Source organism: Monodon monoceros, unplaced genomic scaffold (genome assembly GCF_005190385.1).
Source record: "Monodon monoceros isolate NGI ecotype Baffin Bay Population unplaced genomic scaffold, NGI_Narwhal_1 Super_Scaffold_19, whole genome shotgun sequence".
Lineage (NCBI taxonomy): Eukaryota > Metazoa > Chordata > Mammalia > Artiodactyla > Monodontidae > Monodon > Monodon monoceros.
This window is the reverse complement of record NW_021703775.1, coordinates 11530283-11545721: the sequence shown is the minus strand read 5'-3', so window position 1 is coordinate 11545721 and position 15439 is coordinate 11530283. Positions and strand designations below refer to the sequence as shown.

At 55.1% G+C, this 15439-nt stretch overlaps 1 protein-coding gene and 1 long non-coding RNA gene across 2 annotated transcripts; both read right to left on the bottom strand.

Moving 5' to 3' along the window:
- On the bottom strand, positions 1 to 2277 carry LOC114900948. Its single transcript, XR_003794974.1, has 3 exons — positions 2156 to 2277; positions 573 to 662; positions 1 to 133 (listed from the first exon to the last, which is right to left on the bottom strand). It is a non-coding gene; the product is annotated as an uncharacterized LOC114900948 (long non-coding RNA).
- A 1192-nt stretch (positions 2278 to 3469) lies between these two features.
- NT5DC4 (5'-nucleotidase domain containing 4) lies at positions 3470 to 9615 on the bottom strand. The gene is given in 19 exon segments (XM_029232515.1): positions 3470 to 3508; positions 3586 to 3747; positions 4715 to 4775; positions 5156 to 5207; positions 5877 to 5929; positions 5931 to 5988; positions 6110 to 6176; positions 6420 to 6513; positions 6726 to 6773; positions 7260 to 7336; positions 7626 to 7706; positions 7956 to 8027; positions 8166 to 8209; positions 8212 to 8246; positions 8595 to 8652; positions 8763 to 8854; positions 9038 to 9134; positions 9216 to 9335; positions 9417 to 9615. Coding segments are annotated over 19 exon segments (1509 nt in total).
- Between the last annotated feature and the right edge of the window lie 5824 nt (positions 9616 to 15439).

Here is a 15439-nt window from a genome sequence, read left to right as displayed (position 1 = left end):
AGGGCTTAACACCACGGAGGAGCTCCGACTAAAAGAATCAAGTTTTTAAATCATGAGTAGGACTTACAGTTTTTAATGCATGTATACATCAAGTTCAAAGATGTCTGGGCATCTCGCTGTCTTTCATAGTGACCTGGAAAGAACGTTAATGAGGTCATCTATAGCCGATTAGGTATTATTGTTACTACTAACGGAATCAAAAGTGCACAGAAATATTATTTTTATTTAATTTTTGATGTGGACCATTTTTTTTTAAGTCTTTATTGAATTTGTTACACTATTGCTACTATTTTATGTTTTGGTTTTTTGGCCGCAAGGCATGTGGGATCATAGCTCCCCGACCAGGGATCAAACCCACACCCCCTGCATTGGAAGTGCGGAGTCTTAACCACTGGACCGCCAGGGAAGTCCCGGAAATACTATTTTTAAAAAGAAATGGATAGAAATAAAATTGGATGTGAAATGATACACTCAGGGGAACTGGGCAAAATAATTCCACTTGTTACACACAAATGGCCCAGAGGCCAGGGAGGGTTGCCTTCCAGGATGAGAGCAAGACACCTTCCTCCTACCTAAAAGAAGTGCTCTTGGGCTCCAAATCTGTTACATTTAGGAGACTTCAATATGGTTGCTTTTTCTCTCTTCCATATTTTTCCCGTTATCTGAAAAATATTTCAAGTGGAAGACGACCGTGATGCCGGCCTGTGTCCTGGATTCAGTCTGCCTCCGTGCAGCCCTCCTGGTCCTTGCCTCTCTCTTTGCCCTCAGCCTTCTAAGAAACAAAGAAAGCTGGTTATGGAACCTTCCCAGGTTCACACAGTGACTCTCAACCAGGGGTAGAAAATGTGTCAAAATGCCCTAGTCTGGGCTGGGGTGGAGATGAAGGGGTAGAGAAACCAACACATCCCCAGAGAACGCGCAGGGGCAGATGGGAGTGGGTCCAGCCCTCTGGTGGGCTGGGAGGGAAAAAGAGTTGCAAAGCACTGATTAAAGTATTGATGTGCTTGAATTTTGAGCTTCTCCTGGGCAAGAGTAAAGTGGCTTACAATTCCGTTTCTACCTTGTCGGGCATGCTGGAGGTGCTTGGTAAAAAAAAAACGGTGGGAAGAATGCACACTGAGCCCGAAGCCACCAATCTAAAGGGAACCGATGAGACAGGCATTTTGAAAATCAAGGCCCAGGAACACCAGGGTAGAAACAGGAACCCTCCTGCAGGGCTTGGGGCTGCAGAACCAGGCTAGGAGCTGAGCCTGCCCCTCAGGAAAACTGGAGTCTGCACTCAAAGGGCAGCCAGGCAGCACAAAGGAACAGAGGGGTCAAAGCAGAAGCCCCTACACATTGTGTCCATAAAAGCTGCCTGGAGAGGAAGCCTGGCCAGGGAGAGCCTGTGTTCTGCAACCTCTCCCAGGGCGGAGATGGACCTGTCAGAGAAATGAGCCAGAACTGGTGTGGAGAGGTGCAGGGCCCCAGTACAGTCAGCTGACCCCGCTGAGCAGAACCTGTGAGTTTGGGCTGACAGCCAGTGGTTCTGGGCCCCCTCGGACCCAATGCCTCTTTTTTTTTCCCCGGTACGCGGGCCTCTCACTGTTGTGGCCCCTCCCGTTGCGGAGCACAGGCTCCGGACGCGCAGGCTCAGCGGCCATGGCTCACGGGCCCAGCCGCTCCACGGCATGTGGGATCTTCCCGGACCGGGGCACGAACCCGTGTACCCCTGCATCAGCAGGCGGACTCTGAACCACTGCGCCACCAGGGAAGCCCCAATGCCACATTTTAAATCCAAATATTTTCTAAAACAACATTGTAAATCAACTATACTTCAATTAAAAAATACGTAAAACAAATATTTTCATTTCTTCTATCCTGAATTGAAATTCATAGATAATATAATGATTGTCTCTATAATCTTAAAAATCAATATAATACCATAACTATAACATAGGAGAAATGAAAAGCAATGTATAATATAATATGTATTTCTATGTAAATACTCAGGAATGATTGCACTCGGAAGGCAAAAGAGCTCCTGCAAATCTACCAAATGCCTGCTCGGGTTGATACTGCTCCATTGGGACCCCTGCTCTAGCCCCGGAGTAGCCCCTAAGTCACTGAGCTCCTGGGCCAGCCAGGTGGCTCCTCCCACTTCCCAGCAACTCACCCTCTGGCTGCAGGAGAGGAGATGGGCGGCAGGACCCAGACTGGCCCATTCTGGCTCTGCTGCTGACTCATGGGGCATCTGTAGGGACCAATGCAGCAGGAGGTGGAGAAGCTCCGTCAGTGGTGAGGCCTTCCTGGAGTCCCCAGTTATGCATAGACACCGCCCCCCACCCCCGCCAGCTCCATCCTCTGCCCCCAGCTGCCAGCTTCCTGCCCAGTGATGCCACAGAAAAGGGAGCCCAGGAGGGTCAGCTGGAGAAGGAAGGTTCTGGCAGACGGACTTCACTTCCTCAAAAATCCCAGGCAGCACAGCGGGATAAAGGTCAGGTTTCTTTAACTGTTTCACCTGGGTGCTCCGGATGCTTTTTCTTCACCTGTCTGGTCTCTACTTTAGCAACAATGTCTAACATATAACTATGCCTCAGACCCCCAGCTTTGGCAACAGGAAATCTCCAGCCCTGCTCATCTAAAAGCCCAGAGAAGGGATGAAGCTGCATGGTGAGAGCTCAGTTCCCCCAGCATGTGGCAGTGTGATGCAGGGGGCAGAGCATGTCCCCTGAGTTCAGCAGCCCTGGGTTCAAATGCTGACTCTGCAGTCTGTCTGCCAGTGTGACAACAAGTTACTTAGGTTCTCTGCACTTAAAATTCACCAGTGGTAAAATGAGAAGAAAACCTACTTTGCTGGGTTAAGCGTTCAGCAGGATCGATTTTAAAAAACAAACACCCAGCCCAGAAACAAAACAGTTTTTCCTCCTCTCAAATATCAGGAAGGGAGCTGAGAGTGACAAGAAAAGCAGGGCTCAGGGAGCCCCAGAGAACTAGTTTCAAGTCCAGATCCTTGAGTGTAGATGGCACACCATCTACGACGGAAATAATGACCGCCTGCTGGGAGAGGGATGGGTCTCCTCCGGGGAGCTCTGCACTGGTCAGTCCCACGGCCCCCATGAACTCCGTAGTGTCTTCGCCGCCTCTACTTCCCTGCTTTTGCCCCAGAAGCATCTCCAGGGCTTCCAGAGGAAAACCAGCTGGAGTGTTTACTGTATGGACTGCTGTTTGGTCCACTCTGCGATCACTGTGTACTGAGGGTAGGGAGACCACAGCCTTCCTCCTTCAAACCAGTATCATATGTACTAGGGAGATAATGTGGTCTCAGTTTAAAGCAGGAGGGCAGGAGGAAAACTTCCCAGCAGAGGCATCGTATCTATACAACCACAACCCCTCTAGAGCTTTTTTTTTTTTTTTTAACGGTGTGGACAGTTATCTGCAAAGGTTTGACCCGCTTGTGCCTAGAGGAGGGAGCGTGGGTCTGGTGACCTCAAAAGCTCTTGGCAGGGCTGGGGACCAGTGGATCCTTCTGGAACGGAGGGTCAGGGATGCCGGACGGGGGTGGGGGGGGGGGGTTCTGCAGGGACCCATCAGCTCCGGGGCCACCCGGTACAGAGAGCTGAGCGGGTAGTACAGGAAGTTGAGGCAGGTGGCCGTGTAGAGGTCGGCATAGCGCATCATATGGCTGGAGAAGAGCGTCTGGAGGAAGCCGCAGCGGAACAGGCTGCCCATCGCGCTGTAGCACTGGTCCAGCTCCTGGGAGACTCGCTGGCAGAGATCTCATCCCCACCCACCCCACCCCCTCCCCCACCCCTGCAGCCTACGACGGGGAAGGGGCCACCGTGTTGCCCGGCCAGCCGGGGTCTTTGGGAAGTGGGGCGGCTCGCCGCTTTGCCACGGACCCCACTTCCCACTTCACAGTTAGTTTCCTGCCTGGCCCTGGAGAGTGACCACCCTGCACTAAATTCTCAGCATCACTTACCTTCTGATGCCTCCTCAGAGGGCTTTGCAGGAGGCCCACACGCCCAGTCCCCACTCCGGCCCCCCCAACAGGCCCCCCCGGATCACAGGCCCTTCTTTTAGAGTCTAGAAAACTGGTCCAGATGTTACTCCCAGAGTGACTGAGCAGCACATGTGCCTCAGTTTCCCCGTGAGTAAAATAAGGGTGACGATCCCTGCCCAGTCCACCCCGCGGGGCTGTGGGAGAGTCAAATACCCTACAAGAGGCTCAGCAAAGATCCTTCACTATTGGTCCCAGCTGGGCCTGGGAAGGCCAAGTGGCCTGACTCCCCTTGATGTGGCCTGTGGGACTCTCCCAGCTTTGGTGACTGGTCAAGTAATACCACAAGGGAACATGTCCTTTCCACCGGCCTTAGATCCCGTCTTCTCAGGCCCCTTGTCTGGCTGACCCCAGACGCTAGCCGGGTAGTGGGTCACATGAGGACCCAACCCAGGAGGCCGGCACTTCTCAAGGTTAACGGTGGAGATTGAGGAACTGGCTAAGCCCCACCCATCACCCTGCAGGCCCTTTTAAGGGCATACTGCTGTCATTCGTAATATGGCCAGCAGGGGGCGCTGGCTGACAAGGCCAGGTGGCGCTCCAGACGACTGGGGGAGTCGTAATTGGGCTCTGAGGTCTGGGACGGAGCGAATCCAGTCAGGCAGCCCGGAGGCACACGCCCTACCTTCAGCCCCGCTGGGCCCATCCCCTCCTCCCTCGGCACCCCGCTCTTACCCGAATCTCCCTCTTGGTGGAGCTGATGAGTGGCAGCCCGGAACTGCTGCCATCCATGTGCCTGGTGCAAAAATGGCCACGTGACCCAGGAAGAGAGGAACCGGCCCCCCAGGCTCCGGGCACAACCTCCCCAGATCGAGTTGGGGACACCCTACGGGCGCCCAGTGGGGGTACTGGTCTGGGTGTGTGCCCGTGAGTGAGATGGTAAGCGTCCTCAGTCCAGGCTGGTGGGTCAGCAGGAAGGGCCTAGAGGTCATAGTGTGAGTGTCCCAAGGGGGTCAGAGGGGTCCCAAAGTCCAGTTTACTAGGGAAGCCCACCCTGAAACAGATCATGATTTCCCGACCACTCTGGCGAGGACCCCGCTGCCAGGCCTGGACATGGACCATTACCCTGCATCCTGCTCCCCTCCCCGGGCAGGGGTCACAGGTCAGGGCTCTCACTGGTACAGGTCCGCCAGTTGCATGTCCAGCCCCTTCAGCTCCTCCATTCCCTCTGAAAAGTGGACAAGGGACAGGGGGCTTGACAACCCTGCCCACCTTTGTCCCAGGCCTAGCTCAGCTAGTTGAGGTGAGGGTGGAAAGGCCACTGGGGTCTAGGCTCCCCTTACTGTGTGTATAACATCCTTCACCCTTTCCTTACATTGAGGGAGACTCTGCCCAAGGCAGAGCAGGGACGGTTGAGGAAGCTGACACGGAGTCAGGTGACCCGCCCAAGGTCACAAGGCAATGATTCAAACCTAGCCCTTAGGACAAGCCTGGATTGTTTGGGTTCATAGCAACTCCTGACCCCAAGGATACAAGTCATTCCTGGCTGGGAGAGTGGACCTTCCACTCACTAAGATTCCTCAGGGTGGGTAAGGAGGGTGGGTTCAGTGAGGAAGGAAACCTTGGACTACAGAAACACCACAGGACTCTGGAATCAGGAGACAGGATTTGAGTCTCAACTTTAGCCCTTCTGGCTGTGTGACTTTGGGCAAGCCGCTTAACCTCTCTGGGTCTCTGTTTCCTCGTGTATAAAATAGATCTGCTCTCACAAACCACAGAGAGGACGGTATTATCACGGTCACTACCAACGCCCCCCCCCCCCCCCCCCCCCCCCCCCGCCGCAGGAGAGAGGGGAAGATGTGACCATGGTGCCCCCTGCTGGCCCCCCACGTCTCACCCTGCTCTCAGGCCCGGATGTCCAGCTCCCGGGACAGCTCAGGAACCACCACTGACGTACAGGATGTCCTTCCCCCGCACCCCGAGCAGCTTGCACACTGCGTCTGACGACCCTGCCCGACCATGGGAGGACAGGCCCACTCACAGCCCTTCCTGTCCTGGTGGGCAGCCTGGGGACATGGGCTCCTAGCTGAGAGGTGGCGCCTGTGGAGCAACGGGGCGGGGAGCCGGTACCTCCAGAGTAGACGGCACAGTGTTGATGGGGCCCCGTGCTGGTGCCCACGCGGAGCTTACCCATGTCCTAGAGGGGGCAGAAGGGGTGCCCTGGCCAGAGAGGGCAGGGGGCTGGGATTGGCAGGGGTAACCGTGGGGTGTGGGAAGAAGGAGGTGGCAGAGGGCCCTGAAGGGGTCCCCTGCTTCCTTGCTTCCAGGGACAGACAGCAGAGCAGCAGCTGCCAAGGGCAGGTCAAGCCTGAGAGGCGGGTTCCCTCCCCACAGCGTGGGGCCACGGGTCATGGTGGACGGGCCTCGGCCCCTGCATTACTGTCCTGAGCTGTCTCAGCACCGTTCCCTCCGCAAAGAAGCAGGGCTTCTGCGTGTCCACCACGATCAGGTCGAAGTAGGACCTCCAGAGCCTGCAGGGGGTGGGCAGGTGCAGACACAAGCGCTCAGCCTGGGAATCTGACCCGCCGCGGCTCACAGGTCCTCAGCCAGGTCCCCGCCAGCCCCTGCCCCGCCATACCCGGCCGAATGCCCGCCCGGGCTCCGCCACGCTCTGGACTGGTGAAAGCTCGCCAGCCCTCGCATCTGATGCCCGCCCACGTGCCCTGGCCCTGGCCCTCAGCAGGACTGAGACGTCCCGGGGGCAGGACCCCGGCAGTCTGGCCACGCAGCCATGCTGGCATGGGAGGCTCACAAGCTATAGCAGCGGAGGCCAGCGCTGGATGTCGCGTGCACCGCGTCGGCCTCCAGAGCCCCTCACAGCACAGAGTCAGAGACGCAGGGGCACGGGACAAGAGCACAGTCCCCGAACTGCAGACCCGCTCACCGGCTTGCCTGCCGGGTCCCCGCGGGGTGTGTCACCCCCCCTCCCCCAGGCCTGCTACAGCCTCTTCTCACCCCCTTCCCCACCCACTTCCACCCCATCCAGCCCCTCCCCAAATACCTGATGGCCTCTTCACTGCCTTCTCCAAGGCCGTGAGTGGCCTTCCCCACCCCTCCAGGCTCCTCCTGTGGACTGGCTGAGGTCACTGGTCTCCCACCCACCGGGGAAGTTCCCACAGGCCCACCCACGTGAAACGACCCCCACACACACTTGCTTCTTCTTCCAGTGGGGGGCTGGCCATGGGAAGGGCCCCAGCAAGGTGGCCCAGCCCGGCCCTGCCTGCCCTTGACGCAGCCTCCCCCAGCCAGGCGCGTGGCCCTCACCTCACCAGCCCCAAACAGGTAGCTCCGGATGGCCTGGCGGGGACAGGGCAGGGGTCAGGGCACCCAGCTGAGATGGGCCAGGGGCCACTACCTGCCATTGCCCTCACCCCACAGGCCACGCTGGAGCGAGATGGTGAGAAAATTGCTTCTTCCACCGAGATCTAAAAAGGCCAAGAAATGGAACCCAAGATGCCAACCAGGCAGTGGGCGGAGCAGGGTCTTGGCTGCTGTTTCCTGCAGTGCCTCAGTTTCCCCAGGGCCAAGAAGGAAGCATTTCTCTGGCCCGGAGGCTGAGGGCCTCCCCCGTCACAGGCACACGCACGTCGGTGTAGTTGTAGCTGCCGGTAGCCAGGAACACCTTCCCTACCTCCTTCCTCTTGCCCCGCAGGATGGGGATTCCCGCCTGGGTCAGAGAGAAGAGCAGCCTCCAGGGCTGGGGTCTCCCCAAGCTGCCCCAGGAGCCCCTTCCCAGGTCTCAGCCCCATGGGCAGGGGGCCCCAGGCCAGGCAGGAGGGCGGGGCGCAAGGCCAGGGTGCACAGCTCTGTCCAGATCTCGAGGGGAGGCCAGAGAAGGGGGAGCAGCCCCAGTGCCCTGGGGAGGAGGGGGACAAAGGGACAGGCTTGGTCATGACCCTGGTCTATAGCCACTCGCATCCTTCTCCACGTATTTCTCCAAGTCTTCTGCGGTCCTCTCCTTGAGACAGCCCCGCGGGAGGGAGCAGGGCTGTGAATGTGTGTGCGTGCGTGCACGCGCGCACACGTGCCTACACGTGCCTGCATCCAAGATGAGGGATCCCAGACCACCAGCCTCCACGGGAAGAAGAGTGAAACCTTATGGGGTCTGGGGGCCTGGGCCACTCACCGAATGGTGGATGTTATCCATGGCATCCGTCACATCCTGGAAGACATGAAGAGGTTTCCATGCTGATAACCGGTGTCACAGCTGGGTCAGGCCAAGAGCGAGGCTGATAAGGGACCCTGATGTGACCACCAACCCTGGAGCCCTACCAGGGGGACCCCTCCATCCACAGTGGGCCCGACACTGGGCTCATGTCCCAAACCTCCTGGCACGGGTGTCACCCTACACTGAGGGTGACCCCGTGGGGGCATCAGTTACAAGGTTGGGGGCCCCTACATCCAAGGCCTTCCCGCTGAGCTCCTGGAGCCCCTCAAACCCCTCAGGAGGAGCCTCTGCGCTCTGGCGGGGCCCCCATTTCCGGGCTTGGCCCCTAAGCCGCGCGGTGTCCTGCTGGTCACCCAGGGCTGCAGTGGGGAGGGGTACGGAGCTCACTGGATGTAGCGGGAGCAGCCAGAGAAGAAGCCCACCAGGCAGACGTAGAGACAGGTTTCTAGGGCAGAGGGAGGCTGGTCGGTCGCTGGCCCGAGGATCCAGGCAGCAGCCCACCAGGCCAGAGCCAGGACCAAAGGATCACCTCCCCCCACCCCCATCAGCCCTCACCAGGCAGGTTGAAGAGCGTGATGCGGGTGTGGGACCGCTGCAGCTCATCCCTCTGAGTGAACTTACTGGGGTAGAAACTCCAGATCTCGGCCCTAGGGAAGGGGAGGGCTGGGTGCCGCGATGCCCCTCCCCAGTGCCTCCCACTCTTTCCCGCCTCTACCCATCCTTCTCTCCCTCCTTATCCGGCTGGCATTGCCGAGCCCCTGCGGTGTGCCTGAGTCACCCCCCGCCACTGTCTTTCCTCCAGCATCCTCGCCCCCCACCCCGTTCCTTACTCCGGGAGGAAGGAGAAGCCGTGGGTGCCCAGCAGCCCATTCCCGCGGGCGTCCACCTTCAGCAGGTTTCCACAGGGCGCGTCAAACAGTAGCCCCCCGGGAGAGGGCACAGAGGTTGTGGATGAGGCACCAGGGCCAGTGAGTGGGCCCGGCCTCCCGCCCCGCGGGCTCCCGCACCTGGTGGGGAAGGCAGGGTCGTAGGTGCAGTGCAGGATCTCGTGTGGGTACCCGACGCACACCAGGTGCTCCAGCAGCAACTCGAAGGCCAGCGTCTCATAGGCCGGGGACTTGTAGGCTGTGGGCCAAGCAGACCCAGGCCGGTTGGTGCCCACCCCCTGCTCCCAGCCCCAAATTCCCCTCACTCCCCTCCCCCTCCCAGCCAGAGTGCAGTCCATGTCGAAGCCAAGGCAGCAAATCTTCCCCAGCTCCAGGCTGCGGTTGACAAAAATCCTGGAAGGGGAAGGACACTTCCCAGACTCCAAGACCCAGGGCCTCACGTGTGTCTGGGCACATGCGTGTGAGCGCGTGTGCGAGCGTGTGCAGGGCTCCGTCTCAACGTGGGAGTGTGCTGGGGGCATCCCCGTGAGCGAGGATGCGCCGTTGTGTCTTTCCTGAGCGGGGTCACTGTGTCCAAGTTCAGAGGGGACGCGTTTGTCACAGGTGGACAGCACATGTCCCCACGTCGGCGTGCGTGGGGGGAGAGCACCTCCCTCCCTGCCAAGTGTACACTGTCAGGTTTCCCTCTGACGGGTCACTGCCCACCTACAGAAAGATGTCCCCTTGTGAGTGCAGGGGCTTGTCTGTGTTCTGAGTGTCACCATCCCTGTGTATGGGCTGCTGTGTTGTGTGGGATATGTCAGGAAATGGGGTGTTTGTAAGATCCCCCCGACCTCCATCCCAAATGCCCATCTCACCGCTGGTGCCAATCCTACCCCAGGGCCTGTGTCTCCCCTCTGGGCCCCCCAGGCTCTCCCCCGTCCACACAGGCCATCGCTGCCAGGAGTGAGGAGACAGTGGCCCCCTCCCCAGCTACCTGCCCGCTAGCAGTGAGGCCCAGCAGCTCCCGTCTCCCTCAAACACTTCAGACACCGCTGCCGCCACCCTGGGCCCCCATCTCCTCCTTTGAGGGAGAAGAAAGCCAGGACAGTCTCTGGCATCCCCTCTCTTCTCTAAGAGAGAAAATAGTAATGATCAAGGAAGAAGAATTCATCTATATTATGCCACCTCCACTTCCAGGGCTTGGGCACCCAAAGACCTCAACCACCTAGAATGTAGCCGAGAATACAGAGTGAAGCAAACATGGCGTTTACAAAAGCAGAAGACTCGTGTGCTTTAAAAATAAGAGTGTCGGGACTTCCCTCGTGGTCCAGTGGCTAGCACTCCGTGCTTCCAATGCAGCGGGCCTGGGTTCAATCCCTCCGGGGAACTAGATCCCACATGCTGCATCTAAAGATCCTGCATGTCGCAGTTGAAGATCCCACACGCGGCAACGAGGATCCTGCGTGCCGCAACTAAGACCGGCACGGCCAAATAAATAAATAAATACTTAAGAAAGAAAAAAAACACATGTCCACTCAAAATAGATCTCAAAGGACACAGCAGTACATTGGTAGCTGTTAATAGAGCAGGGCTAGCTCTGTCTATATAAGTAGACAAATGGGCCTAGTCACAGAAGTTCAAACTATCTGGTTATCTCATGTATTAACACAAACTGGGTCTCAGTTCCAGTTGTATTTAATGTTTTATGATCTCCTAGACTTTCCAGTCCAGGCACTTTTTGACAAAACTTTGTCCTCATTTGAGGGGTTTTTGTTGTCGGGTTTTTATGTTTGTTTTTGTGGGTATTTGCCTCATTCCATCCCTGAGCTTTGCAGCTAGACAGATGTGATTCAAAACTATGTTCTAAGGTGTTTCCTGTAGTGGAGTAATTGGTTTGCAATAGTCAGTCATGCTTTTCCACTAAAAGGGGACGGAGGGGTGGTAAGCCACGAGATAAGCTAAAGTTAAATTGTTAGAAAAATTCCTTGATAGGAAATTATAGCTTTGCGTTTTGTTGCTCTATTTCCTGAAAATAACTTGGAGATGCCCTTGATTTGTCCATCTACTGCTTTGATTCCTTGGATACCACTCATTCTTTCACGTTAAGCAAAAACAAGTAATTGTTGCAGAGGTCTCTGTATTTTGCAGCTGCCCTTTTGTAAGACGCACTTTTCCCAAATAAAACAATTTTAAAAACCCATAAAAAAAAATATGTCCCCTCAAAAACCTGTACTTGAATGTTTAAAAAAATAAAATAAGGGTGTCTAGGGACTTCCCTGGTGGCACAGTGGTTAAGAATCTGCCTGCCAAGGCAGAGGACACGTGTTCAAGCCCTGGTCCGGAAAGATCCCACATGCCATGGAGCAACTAAGCCTAAGCGCCACAACTACTGAAGCCCCCACGCCCTAGAGCCCGCACGCCGCAACTACCGAGGCCGCGTGCCACAACTACTGAAGCCCGTGCGCCTAGAGCCCATGCTCCACAACAAGAGAAGCGACCACAATGAGAAGCCCGCGCACCGCGAAGCCCGCGCACCGCAACGAAGAGTAGCCCCCGCTCGCCACGAGAGAAAGCCCATGCACAGCAACAAAGACCCAACGCGGCCAAAAAATAAATAAAATTAATTAATTTTTAAAATAAAAATAATAAAACTGCCTAATAAAGAAAGAAAGAACTTAAGATTCTTGCTTTACACACAATTCTAACACACTTGGTTATCAATCTTCCCAGCCCAAGGCCATTTAAAGAAGTAATTGCTAGAAGCATACCAGGAGCTATAAGAAGTGGCAGATGGCTAGAATCTCAGAATCAGAAAAAAAAAAAGTACAAAAGTGAGTATCAAAAAGCAGAGCAATTGGGACCATTTAGTGTAGAGCTGGAAATAGTCCCTAAGGGCCCACAATTGCTGGTTTTGCAACAAAGCACAACGACTTCCATTCAGAGTTTTGACCTGATCATCCAGAAAGACTTATAGGATGTGGCATGTCCTCTTTTAAAAAGGAAGGCCAGTTTATGATACATTTTTGAAAATTTTCTCTACAAAATGGCCAAACTTAATGAAGTTAGGCACTTTTGAAGGGATAAAAATTATCTGGGGGAGAAAAATGTATTTCAGTGAAATAGTTCCTTCCTTGGTAATTCCAGATGAGCAACTGTTAGGATGGTGAGGCAAGAGTATGGAGGCTGCAGGAGGTACATTACCTCATTGGATGGATAGTTGGATGGATGGATCGGTGGATGGATGGATGGATTCGTGGATAGATGGATGGATGGATGGATGGAAGGACAGTTGGATGGACAGACCTATGGACTATATATGGTAGCCTTTATTAAGGGTATCAGAGGAGAATCAAGCTTCAGAAATCAGTAGGATTTCCCAAGTCCCTTTCACCCATTCTGTGCTCTCTGCTCATCTCAGGGAGACCTTTTTAAAAGTGCATAGTTCCTCTCTGGGTCAGAAACAGAAGAAGGAATACCCGGTTGTGGGAAGTCACCAGAAATTTCCTCAGCCCTCCCACTGGGTGTTAACATGGTGAGTGTGCAAAAATGTATCCTGCTTTTCCCATAGCTGAACTTGGGGGTCTATCCCAAGATTCCCTTCCACCTGAGGATAAGAAAGTCACCCAGTGACATTCACATACACTCTGTCACATCAGTGGTTTCTCAGGCCACCTCTCCAGGTACACTCCCAGCCCTCTCCTGGGCTTGACTGAACAGCGTGGGGTTTATACTCAGCCATGCTGGGAGCTGGGAGCTGGTAGTTGCCCATCACTTCTTGGTGGGGCCTCATGTGACTTGCACTGGCACAGCTGGGGAACCAGCACATCCCCACACTGCTGTGTGCTAAGGTGGCCACATCCCCAGTGGATCTTCAGCTGGCCAGTCTGTAGTGCCATTCCAGGATGTGGCCACCTGTCCAGACCCCAGTGCCCCTTAGCTGACTGCAGGTCCAGCTGGGGAGGACCACAGGCTGTCACAGGGCCCTCTTGGCCTGTCCCCTGTGCCACTGGCACCCTTGTGGGACTTGGTACATTTCAGAGCCCCTTCCAGAAGAGGAGATTTGTTACAGTAACAACAAGTGAATCCTTGCATTGCTTTGACTGTGTGCCAGACCTCGTTAACAACCCTACGGGGTAGGCCTTCCATTACTCTGAATTTACAGATGGCAAAACTGAGGCACCAAAGTCCTAAGCATCTCGCCCACCATTACAAAGCAAGATGGCACAGCGGACTTGAGCCCAGAGCCCAGGCGCCAACATCTGTGCTGTCGACCCCTGGGTGAAACCGCCTCTGCCCAGGAGCCCTCACAAAACTCCTGGACTTTTCAACAGCATGAAAGACAAAGAAAGGCCAAGGGAATGTTCCAGATTAATGGAGGAGGCTAAAGAGACAACTGAATGTGGTATCTGCTCTCAGATATTGAATCAGGGAAGAGGATTTAACCCAAGGACCTCATTAGGTCAACAAATAAGACTAGACAATCAACAACTGCTAAAATTACTAGCTCAGTGTCAGTCTGTGAAGTTGGTACCGTAAGAAAAGTCTCTATTCTCGGAAAATACTGAAGTATTTAGGGTAAAAGGGTAACTTACCTTCAAATGGTTCAGGGAAAAAATTATGCATATACAGACATCCGTGTGTGTGTGTGTGTGTGTGTGTGTGTGTGTGTGTGTGTGTGTGTACATGCTTGGGGAGACAAATGATAAAGCAAATGGAGTAAAATGTTAACAATCGGTAAGTCTTGGCAAAAGGTATAAAGATGTCCTTTGAACTATGTCTTATGTTTACAACTTTTCATAAACTTGGAATTATTTCCAAATTTAAAAAATATCTTTTTAAATAAGGAGTCCCAAGGTCCCCATGAGGCCTTAAGAGCCACTGCCAGGGACAGGTCCCTCCCCCCGCCCCCGACAGAGACCCACACCTGCCCTTGCTGCGACCTGGAGAACCCGGAGGGGGGCTAGGCAGGATGAGCACAGGCCACAGCAGAGGGTCCCGGGGCAAAGGGAAGCTGCGCGGGAGTCAGGATGGGGCATATTTCAGTATTATGTGCAGTACTTTCCTGCACATAAATCGATCTAGTCAGACACCACGCGTTCCTTAGGTATGCGCTTCATGCCAAGCTTATGCTAGAAGCTGGGTTTAAAACTATGAGGAAGTGTTACCTGCCCTTAAGTAGCTGACAGTCCAAGAAAGGAGACAGACAACATGCATTAGTGGGAAACAGTGAAATGAGAAAGCTGTGCCCTTAGAACCCGGGGAGGTCAGGGAAGGCTTCCTGGAGGAGGAATCAGCCATGCAAGGGCTGCCCCCAACGGTGCTGAGCGGCAGCCTGGTGAGCCTGTGGGAGTCACAGACATGCTTGGTTGCGGTGGGGAGTTGGGGTGTCAGCTGGGGTGCACTGTGGCCGGCCTTCCAGGCCACACTGACAGGCGGAGACTTTCTCTTGGAGGTGATGAGAGTGAAGGAATGTAAGAGAAGAGTGACCCGGTCCCGTGTGCCCAGGGGTGGATCTCCGTGGCTCAGGGTGGAGGAGGACCACGTGAGAGGGCTCGGCCGGGCGGCAGAATCCAGTCCGGCGCCTGGTGCAGTGATGGGGCAAGAGATGCTAAGCGCCTGAACCCGCCCTCCACGGGAGTGATGCTGGCGAAGAGGAGGTGGGGGAAACACTAGGAAATAAACCAGGTCAGGGCTTCCCTGGTGGCGCAGTGGTTGAGAGTCCGCCTGCCGATGCAGGGGACGCTGGTTCGTGCCCCGGTCCGGGAAGATCCCACATGCCGCGGAGCGGCTGGGCCCATGAGCCATGGCCGCTGAGCCTGCGCGTCCGGAGCCTGTGCTCCGCAACGGGAGAGGCCACGACAGTGAGAGGCCCACGTACCGCAAAAAATAAATAAATAAATATTTTTTTTAAAACTCATGTACTTTATTATATGTACATTAGACCTCAAGGAAAAAAATTAAGGGTGATGGATTTGAAGATTTCAGATGGGGAGCATTCTGGGAGAGGACGAGGCCTTGTGGTGCAGGGTAGAAGCAGATCCCAGGGAGGTTGATGGAGTCTGGGAGGGGAGGGAACCCGTGCCCCATGGACAGGAAAGTCATTCAGTTGTGAATGACTGTGAAACAGTTAAGAAAAACTATTTTGGAAAGTGGATGGTGCTGTGCTAGTTTATTCGCAGGCCCTATTCCAATGAGGCTGCCGGTCCCAGCTGCCCTTTCCCTGTCTGTCCCCAGGCCTGGTCCCCAAATCCACTGTAGCATCTGCTGGGCAACACTGTGGACACCCACCTGCCTACACACCGCACACACTTACAAGGGCCAAACCTGGAAAAAGGCTTAGTGACACCACAGGAATGGAGTGGC